The following is a 17015-nucleotide window of genomic DNA, read 5'->3' as shown; positions in this document are numbered from 1 at the left end:
AGGCCATTATTGCAACTCCCACAGCAGGATCATTTTTAGAATTTCAATGTGAAGTTTTCAAGTCTGCCCTTGAGCTTTGTTTGGTTGCCAAGAAAACAGGTGGGAGGAAGCTCTGGTATTTGGCAAGTGAAGCCAATATGTTTGCAATCCAGCATAAAAAAGACACAGAAATCCCCTCATTATTGTATTAAACACTCAGAAAAACTAACACAAATCAGCATTATTCCAGTACAAAAAGATACCATTTTCAATTCCTATAGCAAGCCCCAGAACTCTACAGAAAGCTCAGAATCTGGTAAATGTTGAAACACATGATGTGATGAAGAGAAGAACTACAAAATGGAGAGGTGAATCCATGATTCCTCAATCAGATGAGCTCCCATCTGTTGATGGAACTGTTTTAGACCCTGCTCCTGCATTCATCCATGCCTTGAAGTAAAAAAATGCTTCTAATACATACACTAAACAGAATTTTCAGAGTAAGGTTTCCTGGTTGGGAATCAAGATAGGAATCCAAAAGGTTCAGTATTTTAAGGTGTCTAAAAGAATATGTGAAGAACTTCAAATATCTCTATATACCTGAAGGGATGCCTGACTCTGATGGTGTGGTTGGAACATCAGGAGTGTCATCTGAAGAATCTGCTGGTGAGCTCCCTGGGGAAGTTGCTGAAGTTGTAGGTCCACTGGCAGCTGTTCCACCATCCAATAAGTCCTTTACTTTTAAAGCTTAGCAAAATATAAGCATAAGCCTAGGGATAAATCGGAGTTGAGCTTTACCGTTACACTGGCTAGCTAGTGGAGTTTGCACATAACAGGCACCGGGAGAGCTAGAGCAAGAGTTTGGTTTACATTGATACCTAACATCGCACCACCACCATTGAGCACCAAGCACAGGCATTGAGGCTGTGATTGAATGACGCTGGCGAGCTGTGAGCAGCATGAAGATGATGGGGTTGATCAATTTCCTGTAATGTAGTTTAGGCTGAGGTCATGCCCATGATCACCCTGTTGCAACTCCACCCCATAGCATGGCCGCAAGGACCAGCACTAAGCCTATCTCAATCATTCTCAAAGCCATTTGATGCTTCTGGGAATTTTGGCTATGGAGACAGATATGGAACTTTTGTGATAAGAATGGTTTGTTGATTGTATTGGAGACTTTGGATCCGAAGAGGAAAAAGGGAACTGGATTTATAGAGGCTTCCATGGAAGAGACAAGCCAATAGGTGTATTTGGGTAGCCAACTTTGTTTTAAAGTAATGTGTTGGTTGATAACTAATTGCAATTATTTAAACAGCCTCAAGATTTTGGTCTGAGATTTGCTTAATTAGTGATGTAACGGTAACGATACAATTTTCATCAAGCAGATGGGCAACCTCCAACAGCATTCCTGCTCCGAATTTAATGTTTATTAGATGATTTAAATAACAAAAATCAACCATCTTTTTTGGTTACTGTCAACATTCTAGTGTGTCTAACAGAGTATGAAGGATGAATGGAATCACCTGGTTGGTCAGGTAACTAGTCTATGCTATCTTAAGATTTTCATATCCAATCATCTGCTTGTCAAATTACAAGTATAGAGTAGAACTCCAGTCCCTTTTTGGGCCAAAACAGTGAGGAAAGGAGTATTTAATTCCTATTTAGCAGTTAGCTGAGGTAGTTGAGCTCCAAAACCCACTTCAAATCTACCAAATTTTTTTCCCCCAAATCTCTTAAACCCATCAATCTATAAATCATCCTCTCATCTCCACCCCAAAGGCAACACAAATCTCACACCAACTTCTTCAAAGAAAAATCATGGAAGGGCTCAAGGCTTTCCAACATATGGTTGCAGTATACACAACTCTGCTAGCTATTTCAGTCATTTCAGCTAATGCGCAGATCAGTACACCCTGCACTACCTCAATGATCAGCAGCTTCACGCCATGCTTAAATTTCATCACAGGGAGCACCAGCGGCAACGGGTCTTCGCCAACAGCTGGCTGCTGCAGCTCACTAAGATCACTCACGAGTACTACCATGGATTGTGCTTGTCTCATAATAACTGGGAGTGTTCCTCTTCAACTTCCCATTAACCGAACACTGGCTATCTCCCTCCCTCGAGCTTGTAACATGGGAAGTGTGCCAATACAGTGTAAAGGTACAACTTTGTGTTGGTTCAATCTAAATTCTCTAAGCCCCTTTCATGTGTGTTTTATCACCTAACTGAAATTTCTAACTCTGCATTTTTTTGGCTTTTTGCAGCCTCTGGTACTCCCCTACCAGCTCCAGGTACCATAACAGCTTGAAAAGCCTCTAGACCCTTATACAATAGATCAGCTAAATAAAACTTATATGGCAAAGACTATCTGAAACTGCATACGAAAACTTTGATAATGTATTGACTAGAGTCTAATTGGCAGGTCCTGTCCTACTGGGGCCAACTCTCCCACCTCCAGCCGCTGCTCCCCTGAGTCCACGAGGTAATTAGCTCTACAATTTTGATCCCTATTGTCGTATTAAGAGTACTGATTTCATAAAAATGGTAGTAATATCAGTGCTAATCTAGGGCATTAATACCTTTGTTTTCTGGGTAAATCTCTTGCTTGCAGCTTCCAAAGCAGCAGCAGCAACACTGGCTCCAGCACCAGAACCTGAAACAGCTATAGAACTATCACCGGCATCCCCACCAGTGGATTCAGAAACTCCAACAACAACCACTCCGGGAATCCGACCAGTGCTTACGCCATCAGCTTCTAATCCATCTTACATTTCTTCACCTCTCCTGTTAATAGTTCTAGGAATCATGTTTCTCAAGTGCTACTAAGTTGTCGAGTACTCTATTGTCTCAGGTGTTGTGTTCGATCATTTGTTGATCTTTTCACTCCGTGGGTGACATTCTATAGCTTTGGGTTTGATTTGAACTTGATGAGAGCAATAACACGTCATTTGTTGTCTTATCTGTGATAAATAAAACTGAGTTAATTGTTTGTTATCTTATGGTATAAACTAACTGATGATTTAAGGCCTTCAAGCATGTTTAAAGGGTCCATTTTTAGGGGATATAGGACTAAAGCATTAACCATATTCAATTTATCTAATTCATGAATCAACTTCTGAGCTCAAAATCCAAAGAAGGATGCATCCATGGATAGCCAGTCATCTTAACTCAAATAATTTAGATGGAACACGGCAAACAATGACAAAAGAAATGGAAATGCTACGATGCCAAATCACAATAATCTACTTTGATATCCTGAAAGCATAAGCAACTCTATTGCGATCGAATCGATGGAGCTGCAGCTACACTTCTGATATATCATGGATTCCATAATGTTTTAAAACATCAATATGTATCAAGGAAAGTAGTGATGGTTCAATAAACAATCTCAAGTTCACCATATGTCAAAGAAAAACAGGGAAATGAAAAAGGTGTCCTTTGCTAAACTTGCCAAGTCTCAGGATGTAGGAGCACCAGTGGTATCCTTGATGGACTCACGCCAGGCATATTCCCTTGCTCCATCCTTGTCAACAATCTTGATCACAAAATTTGGAGGAGCCACAACCAGCCTGGATCGGATCTCCATGATGCATTTGTCAACCAGATCAACAGCTTCTTCAACAGTCATTCCACTGTGATAGTGTCTGTCCATCATTGCCAAAGAGAAATAGGATCCATAACCAAAGGCGCCCTTCTCTATCTTGTGAAGAGAGGCAATGTAGTCAATGTAGTAAAGAGATGGGCCAATATCCTTGTCGTATCCCGCCAGTAAGATGTTGACAGCATATGGGTTCTGGAAAACAAGGTTCAATAATTTAGCCAAATCAAATATCTGAACCAATAGCATGTATATCCATTCTCAAAACATGAAGCATATTACATTGACTTCTAGTTTTTAAAAATCAGGTGTTTGGCTCTCCAGAAGAAATATTAGAAAATTGATCTGCATAATCAGGATTTTATTCGCTATAAACATCAGATTTATATCCTAGAAAAGTAATGCCAATTTAGTAGGAACTAGAAGTCATCCTTAAATAGAAAGTTTGTTAAGACAAGCAGGCGAGCTTATGCAAAAGACAATAGATGGTAATCTAGCTTCTCATTCCGGTTCTTGTTTGTAACTCACCACTCTCATAAGAACCAGGAAAAAACGGAGGTATGTTCGTCCAATTCATTTACATCCATTTTGTGGCAGAGGACACAGCTGAATCATCTAACATTTGTAGCTACATGGTGCCTTCTCCCAACAAGGGAAAAACTAAAGATAGCACACATCATTGCTATGTTTTGGATATTTAGCCACTCTGAAACTTGTATCCCTGAAGCGAACTTTCGTTGTTTATTTCATCTGTTAACCAATGGTTGAGTACCTATAAGAGTCTAATCATGATCCAGATCTTAATCTTTGTGCATCTCAACAATCTATGTTAAAATGCACAATTTATTATTTTCTTCCTTATTTTCCTTATTTTCCATTTTAATAAGAAAGAGTTTATAGATTATCTTTGGATTGTTTTGATCATATGTTTATGCTATTTAATGAAGGCAGAGGTGCTTAAGGCTCAAGCCTTTGGGAAGTCATAAGGAAGGGTGGAGCTGATTTTCTTCCCTAGAACAGGATTGACCATGGGAAATGGGATCAAGTTTTGACATTACCCTTGGTGCAGTTAGGATTTTCGGAGCTCTTCAATATGATTGTCTGGAAGGACGTTTAGGTGGAAGATTCTATGGATGGGAATTGGTAAAATCCTAGATTCAGAATAAACCTTTCAGATATTGAGATGCCATCAGTACAATTCTTGTTGCATCTCTAAATCCCTTATCCATGTCAAGTAATGTGGGGCACAAAAAAAATGATAGAAAGAATTTATTTTCAATTAGATCAGATTACTTGCCCCTGTTCTCTAAGAAGCCTTTCTCCATTCCCGCTAAGCTGGTTTGGAACTTTAAACTGCCTTCTAAGGTTGGTTCTTTTGCATGAAAGTAGTTTGGAACAAATTCTTGATTTTAGACCAGCTTATCAAGAGAGGTGTTGTCTTTGCAAAGATGATATGGGGATCTATAGCCCACATCCTCATTTATGGAAAATGGAGCCATAGATTATGGTCTTTCATCTTCTCTCTTTCTGGTGTGTCTTGGGTGTTCCCCATTAGGTTAGAGAAGCCAACAGCTCTTTCGTTGAACCATGCACAAGGTTGTACCTTGTTTGGAGGATGATCAATTATGCATTTGTTGGATCATTTGAAAAAGCATAATAAAAGAACATTTAAAGGAGTGGAACAGCTGAAAGATTTGGTTCTAAAGTCTTTACTTTTGTGGTCAGATAGGGATTTGGGATATCATATGTTGCCTTTTTACAAACTTTGTAGATAGTATAGGAATTGGTTAGCCCAGCTTTTGGTGTTAGTGTTTTTGTGAGCTTCCTATATACATCATATATGCTTGGATCATGCCCCTTTTTTTTGTTAGGCACCTCTTAATGCATTCTGTTTGTTTGTCTATCAAAAAAGAGGGGTGAAAAAAAAAAGTATCACAAATCTTATACAAATGTCTAGACATCTAAATTCCTTAGCAAATGGATCATTTTATAGTAAATTAGACTGCTTAACGAAACCAACATTATCATTAGGTGTCGAGTACAGGCAGGAATTGGCAGTATTGTAAAAATAAAGAGCCTGCATCAAATTTGAATAACAGAATTCACTTCAATCTCATTACCCAAGCATGACCAGAGAGATGCCAAAAGAATTAAGCAATGTGGAAATCATGATACACACAATATGGTTTAATATCTCAGTGGGTTGAACAAAAACGTCCCCAACCTATAAGTCATGTAGTGCTCATGTTGATAATGTCCCAATTAAAAACTTGTGTACGTTGGTGTATAGGCCTTTTCATTAACATATTTTTCCTCTTGCTTACTTGTCAAAGAAAAAAAAAAGATGTCCCAAATAAAAAGGCAAACCTCAGCACCAACCAAGGGCAATGAGATAATAATTTTCAATAAATTGATGAAGTAGTCTCTGCAAAATTTTCATACCAATGCAAGCAACTGTTAACATCGAACCACATCAAATCTAATCTGAATCAATAAAAGGTCGGACTTCAACAGAATCACAAGACGAACATAAGAGAATCCCAAAAGCAAACAAAACGAACAGAAGAAAAAAAAAGGCCAACCTTATCATTTATGTAGAGCTTCACTTCTAACAACATCATATCACACCACTAAATGATGAATCACACCAGATCAAACTTGATCGCAAAACATATCAAGTTTCACAAAATTGTAAAAGAAAGCAAACCCAAACATAATTAAAAGAAGAAAAACAAGAAAAAAGCCCAAACTTATCTTCCATGCGTGGTTTCATTTCATTTCTAATTATATCAGATTACACAACCAATAGTATCAAAAACATCATCACTACATCAAGAGCAAGAGCAAGAGCAACAACAACAACGAAAGAAAAAAATTCAGAACAAAAATTATCCAAACCCTAAAAAGCTAAATATCTCCAAACCCTAATAAACACAAAATTATGAAAACAAAACATGATTCTCCAAAGCATTACCTTCCGCAACGCAGTAGCAAGCTCTCCTCGAGTGAAATTCGCCGCGGCAGCTGTCGTCAACGGAATCCCGTTACGGAACTGATACAACGCTACATTCTTCTGTATGTACTCCGTAAACTGAGCTCTGCAAAACCAAAAACAAACATTAATTACCAAAACTTCAAAATAAATAAACAAATCACATCAATCATCCTCCTTTTGGTCTCTCGGAAATGCACGAAAAAATCAAAACTTTTCCGAGCTCAGTTTAGCTGACTCGCCTAACATCCAAAATGTCACGGAACACAAGATTCAAAATCTCCTTTTCTCAAATTTCCCCCCTGTTTTCCCACGAACCCAACAGAAAATCCCCGATCAGAGAAAAAACAGACCTGTCGCCGCCTTCGCCGCTGGCGCCCAAGAGCTTGTGAGAATCAAGAACCATGATCTTGTCCTCGTTGGATTTGTGAACGAGGATGCTGTGTACGGCTGACGAGTCCGCCACCACCAGAGCAAAGCCATCACCGACCAATCCGAACACGCACTCCATCTCTGCAACTCTTCTCTCTCTCTCTCTCTCTCTCTGCCTGTTCTTTTTTCCCTTTGACACCGCAGGTGAGAGATACACAGAAAAGAGGGCAGTCACTTGAGAGACAAGAAAAGGAGCCACTTGGTATTTTGATTACAGATGGGGTTATTTTTGTCAGATCATATTGTAGATGGGCCCAAATGAAATTGGTTAGTGTTTCTTAATGGCCCGATAGTTCGGCCCAATGCGTGCTCTTTTAACAAAATTCTTCAATTTTGAATTATAGTCTCGATTGGCAACATTTTATATATATATATATATATATATATATATATATATATATATGTAATATAAAATATGAGAATTTATCGAAACTTTTAAATGGAGATTTTTAACGTTTTATACAAAATGAAAGAAAAAAAAATTATAATAATTAATGCATTCTTTCAATTATCTTATCTATATAAAAAGCTTGGTCGGAAGAGTAGTATTTTTATTTAAAATATTTTTGGTTGAAGTGTTTTTTTAAAAGTTTTTTTAAATACATACAAATTTAAAAAAAAAATAAATGTGTTTTTAAAATTTTATTTAAGAGTGTCTATGGTGGTAGTAATTTTTAAAAGTGTTTTTACTCTTTTTAATACTTTTTTAAGTATAAAAATGTTAAAAATACTTCCTAAAATTACAACCAAACGCATTATCTATTTTTTATGAAAATTGTTTTTTATCAAATGCTTTTAATTGAGATGCTTTCTTTATAAATATTTTTAAGAAAATTATTTATTAAGTGTTTTTCCATAAAGTACTACTAAAAATGATTTTTCTTTTTTGTTTCAAAAGTGTTTTCGAAGAAAAATGCAATATTTGATAAAATTTAGAAAACACTTTTAAAAATTTTAAAAATCAGTTGTAAAGAAAAAAAAAAGTAAAAAATAAAAAAAAAGGTAAAAAAATAAAAAATAAATTTAAAGTGAATAAATTATTTTTATACAATATCTCAAATTCATTCACTTATTTTAACTATTTTATATAAAAATTAAATAATATAAAAATGTACAAATTTCCAACTAATTTTAATTATATTTCATTTTTTTTTAATATTTTCCACAATAAAATCAAACATGAAAAAAAAATATTTTTTAACATTTTTAATTTCTTTAGTACTTTTCAAGAAGAATGAAAATCACCTCAACAATAATGAAAATCACCTATCCATTATTTTTCTAGTTTTAAACACTTTTTTGTATATATACTAAAAATATATGTAACAACATTTTTATTCAAAGTATTCTCTAAAAGTGTGTTTCAAAGAATTACCAATTAATTTTCTTTTTAAAAAAATATTACAAGTAATTTTTAAATTTTTTAAAAGTTTTTGTTTTTTTAATTTTGTGAAAGCTTATTATTTTGCTTCAAAAATTTCTTTCATACTAGAAAGTGTTTTCTAAAAACAGTACGGTACTAGGACTCAGAGTCATGGAGGGTCAAAAGGGTATGCTAGTTTTCATAATTTGCTGCAATCAGAGACCATTTCTTCCAACCCTATTAAAAAATGGACCTCCATGTTTTTAGCAAACCCAATTTATTCCAACCCCATAAAACCCACAAACCTTCTCCTACTTTCAAGCCTCCTTACCCAAAACAGGCTGTGCATCCCCATTAAATACCCCCCATTCATCTCCTTCTCCCTCCACCCCCATCAACTCTCATTCAAACTTCCAACTGATCAAAGCCCAGACAGGAAAAGGAAGGAAAAAACAAAAAAAACCCTAGACAGAAAAATGGCCAACAAGCTGGTTTCAGTCTTTCTCATGTGCATCGTGGTCATGGCAACACTGCACATTCGCCAGGCCGTGGCCGACGATGGTTACAAGACATGTTACGAGCCCTGCGATGAAGAATGCAAATCCGAAGGCAACGGCGACACCTTCTGTGAAATGAAGTGCGACACCGACTGCCTCGCGAAGGTTGCTGCTGGTAAGTTTCCATGAATTTTAAAAACTGATAGTTCAATGTGGTATCAGAACAGTCTGAACTACCTGTCAGTGATTTGCAAAGGGTCCGTCCGTATATAGACAGAAACTGATGTGTTTTCTTGTTTGGAATGTGGGTGCAGAAAAACTCAACGCCTTCAAGCCCTGAGGGAAGAGGAAGGGTGGAGCAGAGCATGGTACATGCAATAACACAGAATAAGAGCTGTTGTGGAATAATTTCGGAAACTTTGTTTCAGACATTGTAATAAAATTGATTTTCATGATTGTGAATGTGGAGGATGTTGTTTCTGCAATTAATATAATTTCTGCCGCTTTCATTATGTTGGTGGCTCGGGTTTGAAATCATCGATTCGTTCATGTCTTACTCTGATCAGGATTTTGATTTTTTTGTCCGATCGCAAGAAAAAGGTTCGAAATAATTATTGAAAATATATTATTAATTATTTTTAATGAAAAAATTTCATACTTTTCACAATGAAAAATAAAATAAAATATTAAATAATTATTTTTATATTTAAGATGATAAGAATAATAAAAATTGATTAAATTATTTTGGAACATAAACGTGATATTAAAAAAATATTTTATATATAAATAAAGAGAATATAAAGAAGTTGAAAATAAAGATACGGTCATATAAATTGGGCCGGGCTGGGCTCAGCCCATTATCACCTGACTGATGTTAAACTTACGGTGTATAGAGCTTTAGGGTTTGCCGGCAGTGAAAGAAGCCCCGATCTCCATCTGCACATCAGCATTCAATCATTCCTTTCGCAACGTTGCGTTTGGATCGATCGCTGAGTTTAAGGTACTGCTCCAATTTCTATTTCCAGTTCGATGAATCGAATTTTAGGTTAGATAGAATTGTTTGGATGCTGAGAAAATACTTCTAGGTTGGATACTGAACTAGGCCCAGTCGAAACGTAGATTCATTTTAAATGATTTGGGAAGTGGCTTTGGCTTGTTTGAAATGCTATCAGACAGAAAATGATGTGATTTCATTTTTCATTTTGGTTTCAGCAGGTTTGTTTGAGCTATTGGCAGAAAATTATATGATTTCATTTTGATGTTAGTTTGTGATTGACTATTGCTTCCCTTGATTTGTTTATGGATTACATAGTTGTAGATTTGATCATAGGAATGAAGCTATTTATATATGGGACAAATTGTGAATGCACCAATATAGATAGCCTAATGCATGCTAAGTGTTTGTGTTTATTCCTATTTGATCATTTTAAGGAATGGAGTTTGGATATTGCAATTCACTAGGACAAAAATCTGAGTATGTGCCAATTTTTGAAGGCCAACACTGGAAGCTTCATTTTTTAAAACTGTTTTTAAAACCATTTTTTCTTTCAATGTAAGCCTCTTTAACAGTTTTTGTATCTTATATAAAAGTTACTATTATTTTTTGATTTTGAAAACAGAAAATAAAAAGCATTATTCAATTGTCAAAATTTCTGATGTTAATTTTGATTGGTAGGGAGACTTGCAAATACCCACAGGGAGAGGCCTGTTGAAATGGGTTGGAAAGCAGCTCAGAAACTCATACAGAATTGGAAGATTGTGAGAGGAGATAATGTAAGGAGAAATAAAATTCCATTATTATTATTATTATTATTATTATTATTATTATTATTATTATGATTATTATTATTTGATAGGCAAAATAGAATGCCATTGTTCAGACCTTTTGTTTCCTCATCTATGTATATACAGATATATGTATCTGTATATATATAGATGAACTTTATTTATTTTTTTTTTCATTTTCTTATCTTGATAATTTGCAGGTGATGATAATCAGGGGCAAAGATAAAGGTGAAACTGGTGTTATCAAGCGTGTTATACGCTCTCAAAATCGTGTTATTGTTGAGGGCAAAAATCTGGTGAGTGGCCCTTGCTTGCAGCCTATCATTGTTTGCTTTATCATCTTTTAGATGTGATGGCATCTTTTTCTTAGCTGCGGAAATTGTTATGGCAACAATATTTTTTGGCCATGCTATTGTAGTTGGTGCAAACTCAATTTGGAAAATGATAATGTGTAGCTGACTATCAGATTTAATGGGTTATATTTCTGGGCCACAACTTTTTATTTTCATTTCTGCCCGCTTAGCCAAAGATGGCTTGGGATATTTAAGTTGATTTCAGAACAATCATTCTGTTGATTCACATCCAAGCTGCATAACAATCGTATTTAAAAGTTTGTATGCGCATGCATGTGGTGTGATCTATTTTTTTTTATATGTAATATCTTTGTGATATATTGTTGTTCTACTTGTAGGGTTTCAGTGAATAGTATGGATTTTATTGAACTTTGTATGCATGTTGAAGACAAGGGTGGGCTTAATTTTTTTATCCTCAGTACAGGTAAAGAAGCATATCAAGCAAGGCCAAGGTCATGAAGGTGGGATTTTTTCCGTTGAAGCCCCACTACATGCCTCAAATGTTCAAATTCTTGACCCTGCCACACAGTAATATCATATTTGAGAATCTTTCGCCTCCTCATTATCCTTTTTTTTTCAAAGAGAGTACTTATTGATATTTTCTTATGCAGGAAACCTGTTAAGATTGGAATAAGATATTTAGAAGATGGCACAAAAGTTAGAGTTTCTAGAGGTCAAGGAGCATCAGGATCCATAATCCCTCGTCCTGAGATCTTAAAGATAAGGACCACTCCAAGACCTACAGTCGGTATATATTTGAAGTTTATCACCTTTGTTTTTTTCTTTTAACATTTGTTATATATAGATCCCCGATATCTGTTTTGTTTGCTTGTATTCATGTGATTCAGACTGAAGTCCATTTCTGCATGTAACTGACACCTATAGAAGTTAGGGATGCATTTATTAGTGTTTTGAGGGTAGTTGCATTAGGAAAGCTGAATGTGTGAGACAAAAGCTCCGGGGATGTAAGGCTTATAATATCTAGAATGAGAAGTGGAAGCAGGGTGAAGAATGGGAAGCAGAAGCAGGAATATGTCTAAAAGACATGGGAAGAATGAAATGGGGAAGTGATTTGGAATCAAAAGGCAAACATATTCTGAGAACATATATACACATGCACACACACACACGCATATACAAAAAAAGATTTTAGAGATAAGAAATTGAAAGAATGCATATATTAGCATATATTAACAAAAAAAAAAAAAAAAAGATTTATGGAAAATGCATATATCTTGAAATCAGGAATCTTCTAGTTAAAATTCGCATAGTTTTCCCAAGTTGTTTTAACTCTTCTATTCAGTTTTGGAACTTCCCTATTAAACATGTGCGCCACGATTGTACTAGCTTGCCAATATAATCATGGTGAAACTTGAGTTCACTGTCACTCCCCTCATTAATGATCCTACTCATACATGGACTTGCACTCTTATATCAAATTTAGTGATATTTGTCAGCTTTGGAATGGTGCTTTAAACATAAGAAAAGAGTATAGTGGATGGTATTAAATTCCTTACCAAGTTCAAATTAAAATTTCATAACAAGAATCGATCAACGAAAGTGATTTTTTGGGAACTCTAAATATATCGATCATGGTATCGGAGTTAAAGATTATTGTTTTGCGCCTCGCAAGTTGGGAAGGTTGATGGTGCCATTCGCTTTCTGATTTCAGCAATGTTAATTTTGGGGTTTTCCTGTTAATGAGAGGAGAGATTTGAGAAGATTAGCATTTTGAGCATTTATTCTTTAAGTGAAGAACCTTTACTTGAACTTTAAATTAGGTGAGTCTAATCGACAAGAGTGTGGAGTAGTTTAACGATTTCTTTTCTGAATGGAGCTTTTAATATCTCATTACTGCCAGAACATTTCTTTATTGCCTAGTTCAGATCACATTTCCCATCTAAAAAGTATAAGATGTATGAAAATGTGGTTCCTAGACTAGTAGACTCCATGATATGTTTCAAGTTTCAACTTCCTCCATGAATATGCTTGCAAATATACCTATTTGTTGTGAAGAATCACATGCTTTGATCTTCTGATGAAATTTGTCGGTTTGTTTTTATGCAGCTGGTCCCAAGGATACCCCCATGGATCTTGTGTTGGAGAAGACATACGATGCTAAAACCGGCAAGGGGATGCCTGGTCTTTAAGCAAACCATTTTGTAGTCCAATGTCCCGAGACTAGTCTGAAAATTTTCTATGATCAGCATTTGTCATCCTTTACTTGCAAGTTGCTAATCAAGAGGGAATGAAACTTAATAAATTTGTTGATGTTTTGAATCCAAAGTAGAAGGATTTGGATTTAGGGTTATGAAAAATGCAGGTTTTATTATTCCAAATAACATTTATATTGTTAAGTTTCTTCTGCTTCTCTTTTGTGGGTGGGAAGGATAAGGCCCTCCATGTGGTGGGCTTTTTGTCTCTTGGCATATAACTGCTTTGTCACCGGGTACCAAGTGCCAACAAGCAATCCTCATGTATATCAAGAACTCGTAAGATTTTTTCATTTTCCGTTCCAACCCTTTTCTTGCAGTGATTTGGAATGTACTTCCTCACAATAAAAAAGCTCTATAGGGTAATACTCCAATGTGGAGACTGAATGACTGGGAAAAAGGAAGAAGAGAGACCATGGTATAAAAGAATATTACTCATAATTGGGTTAATTTCACGAACTCCCCGGAGTTTGTGAAATCATTTATTTAAAATTTTGTTAAATATTTTTTAAATTTAAAATTAATCATCATAGATGATGTGATGTTGTGTGTATATATTTGGGTGTTATTCCTTGGGTATAAAGAGGATAATTATAATGAACTCTGATGCCTTACTAAATTTCTCAATATTTTCTTTTTTAAAAACGCTCGAGGGGAAAGAAACTAGAAGCCGTCGAAAAAAAATTAAAGTGGAAGGTGATAGCTGGTGGTGTTTGTTTTTTGGCTGAATAGAAAAAGTTAAATATTTTGACTTTTTCTATTCAGCTAAAAGTACCTTATTGATACTAACCAACATAATTAAAGTGAACTTATTATCAATAAGTTTAGTTTAATGATGTTGGTTGATGTCAATGAGTTATTTTTAGCTGAATAGAAAAAGTAAAATATTTGGCTTTTTCTATTAAACCAAAAAACAAACACAAGCTAGTGTTTGATTTGGGGGAGTGACGGCAGAAACATACACGCATGTGACGGTAGAGGCACGTGAAGAGGGTGTCCAGACTCGGCGACGCGTCCCCCCTGCATGCCTCCACAACTGCGACACATTAGTCCTTGTCACCGCCACGTCTCTCTCTCTCTTCAGCTCAGGTGACAGTGAGTTGTGGTTATTGTCCTTTTCATACGCGGCGATATGTATATGTGAAATCATTGACACGTCTGGTATGGCATTGCCACCCGTCTCCATGCATGTTTCCCTTATCCCCACCTCTATCTCCCATCTCTCCCCTCTTTCCCACCTATAAATGCCACACCCCATCCTCAACTTTCTTTACAACAGTGTCAAAAGTCTCTCTGAGAGTTGTAGTCCAGCAAAGAATCCACGATGGTGATCAACACCAAACTTTCCTTTGCTTTCCTACTATTCTCCCTCTTCTTTTTGTCTGTAACTTTCTCTCTAGCTGTCGCCAACGTAGACCCGGAGCTCCAATTGTGCAAGAGCCAGTGCAGGACCTATCACGAATTCAGCCATCGGCAGAGGCGGGAGTGCGAGCAAAAGTGCGAGGATTACCACGGACAGAATCACGGAGAGGGTGAAGGAGAAGGTGGCGGCGGCAGTCGCATTGTGCTGAACTCTAACACTGACCCCGAGAAGCAGCTCCAGCAATGCCAGAAACAGTGCGAGCGCCAGAGGGAACAGCAGAAAGAGCAGTGCCGCCGACAGTGCCAAGACACTTATGAGCGGCAACGTGGGGAGGAAGGTAAAGGAGGAGGAGGGCAGTCAGGAGAGAAGGACGAACAAGGCCGCCAGCAGGAGCAGGGGCAGGAGCAGGAGCAGGAGCAGGGGCAAGAGCAACAAGAGCAAAACCCTTATGTGTTCCAGGACCAACACTATACTGCATCACTAGAGACCAACGAGGGCAGAATCAAGATCCTTCAGAGGTTCCACCAAAGGTCCCGGCTTCTCCGCGGCCTCAAGAACTACCGCTTCGTCTACCTTGAAGCCAACCCCCAAACCTTTGTGCTTCCAGCGCATCTTGATGCTGAGGCCGTGGTCTATGTCGCTTCCGGTATAGCCATAATTTCTTCCCATTTTCCTTACCTTCCTTTTTCTAACTACCAAGTTCATTAATAAATCTGGGTTTATACTAATTTGATCTCAGGACGAGGAACTCTCAGCCTGGTGTCCCAAGGTAAGAGGGAAAGCTTCAATATCAAACAGGGAGATATAGTGAGGATCCGCGCAGGGACTACCATTTACATGATCAACAGAGACAAAAATAAGAAACTCAGAATCGCCAAGCTGCTACAACCTGTTGCTCTTCCAGACGAATTCCAGGTGAATTTGTGGCCTTACACTCATATAGCCTCTCAACAAACACATATGTATACTGATTTTTTGTTCTGATGTAGCCATTTTATGGCCCAGCTGGTGAGAACCCACAATCATTCTACAGGGCTTTCAGCGAAGAGTTACTTTCATCTGCTTTGAAGGTAGATTCTGACATTCTCACTTTTTTTTTTTCTCTTGGATTTGAGTTTATGATTCTTTTGTTTTATGAAATGGGTTTTCCTTTTAATTCTTGTACATGTGGATTAATGTCTTTGATTTTAAAATCAAGCAGGTTGAACAAGATAGGGTGCAGAGGGTGATTAAGCAACAGAATAAGGGAGTCATCGTCAAAGCTTCAGAACAACAGATCCAGGCCTTGAGCCAACGCGAGGAATCTGGAATGTTTCCCTTCCCATTCGGGTCAACAGAATCCAAGAGAGTATTCAATCTTCTAAGCAAGGAACCCTCCATTTCTAATAGATATGGACGACTCCATGAGGCTGATGCCAATGAATTCCAGCAGCTACAAGATATGGACATTGCAGTCTCTTATTCTAACATCACCAAAGTATTTCCTTTCTCCCAACTCTAATTATCTTCTTAATTTTTCTGAATTTTCAGTTCTGTATCTTATTTCTGAACTTCTTTTCCTTTCTCCCTGCTTCTTCAGGGATCAATGGAAGGTCCCTTCTTCAACACAAGGGCTACTAAGATAGCTGTGGTGGTTAAAGGTGAAGGGTACATGGAGATGGCTTGTCCCCATGTCTCTCAGCAGCAGCAGGGCCAAGGACAAAGCACAGGTGAACAAAGGCGTGAGCAGCAGCAGCAGAGTGCGAGCCCACATTACCAGAGACTAAGCTCACCTCTGAAACGTGGGATGCTCTTCGTTGTCCCAGCAGGCCACCCCCTAATCGTAGTCGCCGGAAACAACCGGAATTTGGAGATTGTGTGCTTTGATGTGAATGCTGAAAACAACAGGAGGGAGTCTCTTGCAGGTACTGAATCAAATGAACTAAACACCCACCATTTCCACTCTTCCTCCTGCTCTTTCCACAATCTTTTAAGTTCCTTTTCTTTGACAAATTTCAGGGGACAAGAACATAGTGAATGCACTGGAGAAAGAGGCGAAGGAGCTGGCTTTCAGCATCCCAGCAAGAGAGGTGGACGAGGTGTTCGCAAAACAGAATGAATGGTGGTTCTTCCCAGGGCCACGTGGAGGCCATGCCTACGCCTGAGTTGGTGCTGGTGGGGTGTGGAGGCTTGAGTCATGAGTGGGTTGGGTTTCCATCCTTCTATGTTGGAGGCGGCTTTAGTTTTGAGGGTTGTATGAAGGAGTTTGCTTCTTCTCTCTTATATATTATCTATGTATATTAAGACTCAGACTTGAGTGATGTTCTGCTGTTCTGTATGTAGATGAGTGTAAAGCCCAACCACTTCCATAAATAAATAAATAGAGGCCCTACTCTCGGCCTTTCTTTTCCTAAGTTTTTGTGTTCCTCCCCTTCTTTCTTTCTCATTACTCATTTC

The 17015-nt window shown here is 37.4% G+C and overlaps 6 protein-coding genes across 7 annotated transcripts; 4 read left to right on the top strand and 2 right to left on the bottom strand.

The window, feature by feature from the left end:
- Nucleotides 1-161: 161 nt before the first annotated feature.
- On the bottom strand, nucleotides 162-1648 carry LOC100853719 (non-specific lipid transfer protein GPI-anchored 15-like). Its single transcript, XM_019221262.2, has 3 exons — nucleotides 778-1648; nucleotides 580-690; nucleotides 162-413 (listed from the first exon to the last, which is right to left on the bottom strand). Exons 1-3 carry the CDS (start codon nucleotides 938-940, stop codon nucleotides 364-366), a joined length of 324 nt encoding a protein of 107 aa, XP_019076807.1. The 5' UTR covers nucleotides 941-1648; the 3' UTR covers nucleotides 162-363.
- Nucleotides 1649-1702: 54 nt separating this feature from the next.
- Nucleotides 1703-2977, top strand: LOC100852532 (non-specific lipid transfer protein GPI-anchored 16). Its single transcript, XM_003632267.4, has 4 exons — nucleotides 1703-2143; nucleotides 2248-2274; nucleotides 2406-2465; nucleotides 2595-2977. The coding sequence occupies exons 1-4, from the start codon at nucleotides 1801-1803 to the stop codon at nucleotides 2807-2809; spliced, it is 645 nt and encodes a 214-aa protein (XP_003632315.1). The 5' UTR covers nucleotides 1703-1800; the 3' UTR covers nucleotides 2810-2977.
- A 259-nt stretch (nucleotides 2978-3236) lies between these two features.
- LOC100852565 (proteasome subunit beta type-2-A) lies at nucleotides 3237-7215 on the bottom strand. Its single transcript, XM_003632268.4, has 3 exons — nucleotides 6927-7215; nucleotides 6556-6679; nucleotides 3237-3776 (listed from the first exon to the last, which is right to left on the bottom strand). The coding sequence occupies exons 1-3, from the start codon at nucleotides 7082-7084 to the stop codon at nucleotides 3441-3443; spliced, it is 618 nt and encodes a 205-aa protein (XP_003632316.1). The 5' UTR covers nucleotides 7085-7215; the 3' UTR covers nucleotides 3237-3440.
- A 1403-nt stretch (nucleotides 7216-8618) lies between these two features.
- Nucleotides 8619-9397, top strand: LOC100852600 (uncharacterized). The gene is made up of 2 exons (XM_059737746.1): nucleotides 8619-9040; nucleotides 9180-9397. The coding sequence occupies exons 1-2, from the start codon at nucleotides 8626-8628 to the stop codon at nucleotides 9203-9205; spliced, it is 441 nt and encodes a 146-aa protein (XP_059593729.1). The 5' UTR covers nucleotides 8619-8625; the 3' UTR covers nucleotides 9206-9397.
- Nucleotides 9398-9705: 308 nt separating this feature from the next.
- Nucleotides 9706-13360, top strand: LOC100852679 (uncharacterized). The gene is made up of 6 exons (XM_010653688.3): nucleotides 9706-9865; nucleotides 10541-10638; nucleotides 10851-10946; nucleotides 11428-11531; nucleotides 11615-11751; nucleotides 13071-13360. The coding sequence occupies exons 2-6, from the start codon at nucleotides 10579-10581 to the stop codon at nucleotides 13151-13153; spliced, it is 480 nt and encodes a 159-aa protein (XP_010651990.1). The 5' UTR covers nucleotides 9706-9865; nucleotides 10541-10578; the 3' UTR covers nucleotides 13154-13360.
- Nucleotides 13361-14448: 1088 nt separating this feature from the next.
- Nucleotides 14449-16972, top strand: LOC100852645 (vicilin Cor a 11.0101). Of its 2 annotated transcripts, XM_019221260.2 has the most exons (6): nucleotides 14449-15225; nucleotides 15319-15494; nucleotides 15569-15649; nucleotides 15781-16056; nucleotides 16159-16483; nucleotides 16578-16972. In XM_019221260.2, exons 1-6 carry the CDS (start codon nucleotides 14541-14543, stop codon nucleotides 16721-16723), a joined length of 1689 nt encoding a protein of 562 aa, XP_019076805.1. In that variant the 5' UTR covers nucleotides 14449-14540; the 3' UTR covers nucleotides 16724-16972. The 2 variants fall into 2 exon arrangements, with proteins under 2 accessions (XP_019076805.1, XP_059593813.1); XM_059737830.1 differs by having other exon boundaries at nucleotides 16159-16972.
- The last annotated feature ends 43 nt before the right edge of the window (nucleotides 16973-17015 follow it).

This window comes from Vitis vinifera, chromosome 7, assembly GCF_030704535.1.
Source record: "Vitis vinifera cultivar Pinot Noir 40024 chromosome 7, ASM3070453v1".
In the NCBI taxonomy this organism is placed as follows: domain Eukaryota; kingdom Viridiplantae; phylum Streptophyta; class Magnoliopsida; order Vitales; family Vitaceae; genus Vitis; species Vitis vinifera.
Note: the sequence above shows the minus strand (reverse complement) of the source record. Positions and strands in the feature narration are given on the sequence as shown.

Coding starts and splice junctions, on each gene's coding strand:
- LOC100853719 (XM_019221262.2), bottom strand. CDS start 940: ATGCTGCTCACAGCTCGCCAGCGTCATTCAATCACAGCCTCAATGCCT. Junction 691..777: donor ACTAGCTAGCCAGTGTAACG/GTAAAGCTCAAC, acceptor ATGGTGGAACAG/CTGCCAGTGGACCTACAACT. Junction 414..579: donor AGAGTCAGGCATCCCTTCAG/GTATATAGAGAT, acceptor GGATGAATGCAG/GAGCAGGGTCTAAAACAGTT.
- LOC100852532 (XM_003632267.4), top strand. CDS start 1,801: ATGGAAGGGCTCAAGGCTTTCCAACATATGGTTGCAGTATACACAACT. Junction 2,144..2,247: donor TGTGCCAATACAGTGTAAAG/GTACAACTTTGT, acceptor GGCTTTTTGCAG/CCTCTGGTACTCCCCTACCA. Junction 2,466..2,594: donor TGCTCCCCTGAGTCCACGAG/GTAATTAGCTCT, acceptor TCTTGCTTGCAG/CTTCCAAAGCAGCAGCAGCA.
- LOC100852565 (XM_003632268.4), bottom strand. CDS start 7,084: ATGGAGTGCGTGTTCGGATTGGTCGGTGATGGCTTTGCTCTGGTGGTG. Junction 6,680..6,926: donor AGCGGCGAAGGCGGCGACAG/GTCTGTTTTTTC, acceptor TTGGTTTTGCAG/AGCTCAGTTTACGGAGTACA. Junction 3,777..6,555: donor TTGCTACTGCGTTGCGGAAG/GTAATGCTTTGG, acceptor CTTGTTTTCCAG/AACCCATATGCTGTCAACAT.
- LOC100852600 (XM_059737746.1), top strand. CDS start 8,626: ATGTTTTTAGCAAACCCAATTTATTCCAACCCCATAAAACCCACAAAC. Junction 9,041..9,179: donor CCTCGCGAAGGTTGCTGCTG/GTAAGTTTCCAT, acceptor ATGTGGGTGCAG/AAAAACTCAACGCCTTCAAG.
- LOC100852679 (XM_010653688.3), top strand. CDS start 10,579: ATGGGTTGGAAAGCAGCTCAGAAACTCATACAGAATTGGAAGATTGTG. Junction 10,947..11,427: donor TTGTTGAGGGCAAAAATCTG/GTGAGTGGCCCT, acceptor TCCTCAGTACAG/GTAAAGAAGCATATCAAGCA. Junction 11,532..11,614: donor ATTCTTGACCCTGCCACACA/GTAATATCATAT, acceptor TTTCTTATGCAG/GAAACCTGTTAAGATTGGAA.
- LOC100852645 (XM_059737830.1), top strand. CDS start 14,541: ATGGTGATCAACACCAAACTTTCCTTTGCTTTCCTACTATTCTCCCTC. Junction 15,226..15,318: donor CGTGGTCTATGTCGCTTCCG/GTATAGCCATAA, acceptor ATTTGATCTCAG/GACGAGGAACTCTCAGCCTG. Junction 16,057..16,158: donor CTTATTCTAACATCACCAAA/GTATTTCCTTTC, acceptor CTGCTTCTTCAG/GGATCAATGGAAGGTCCCTT.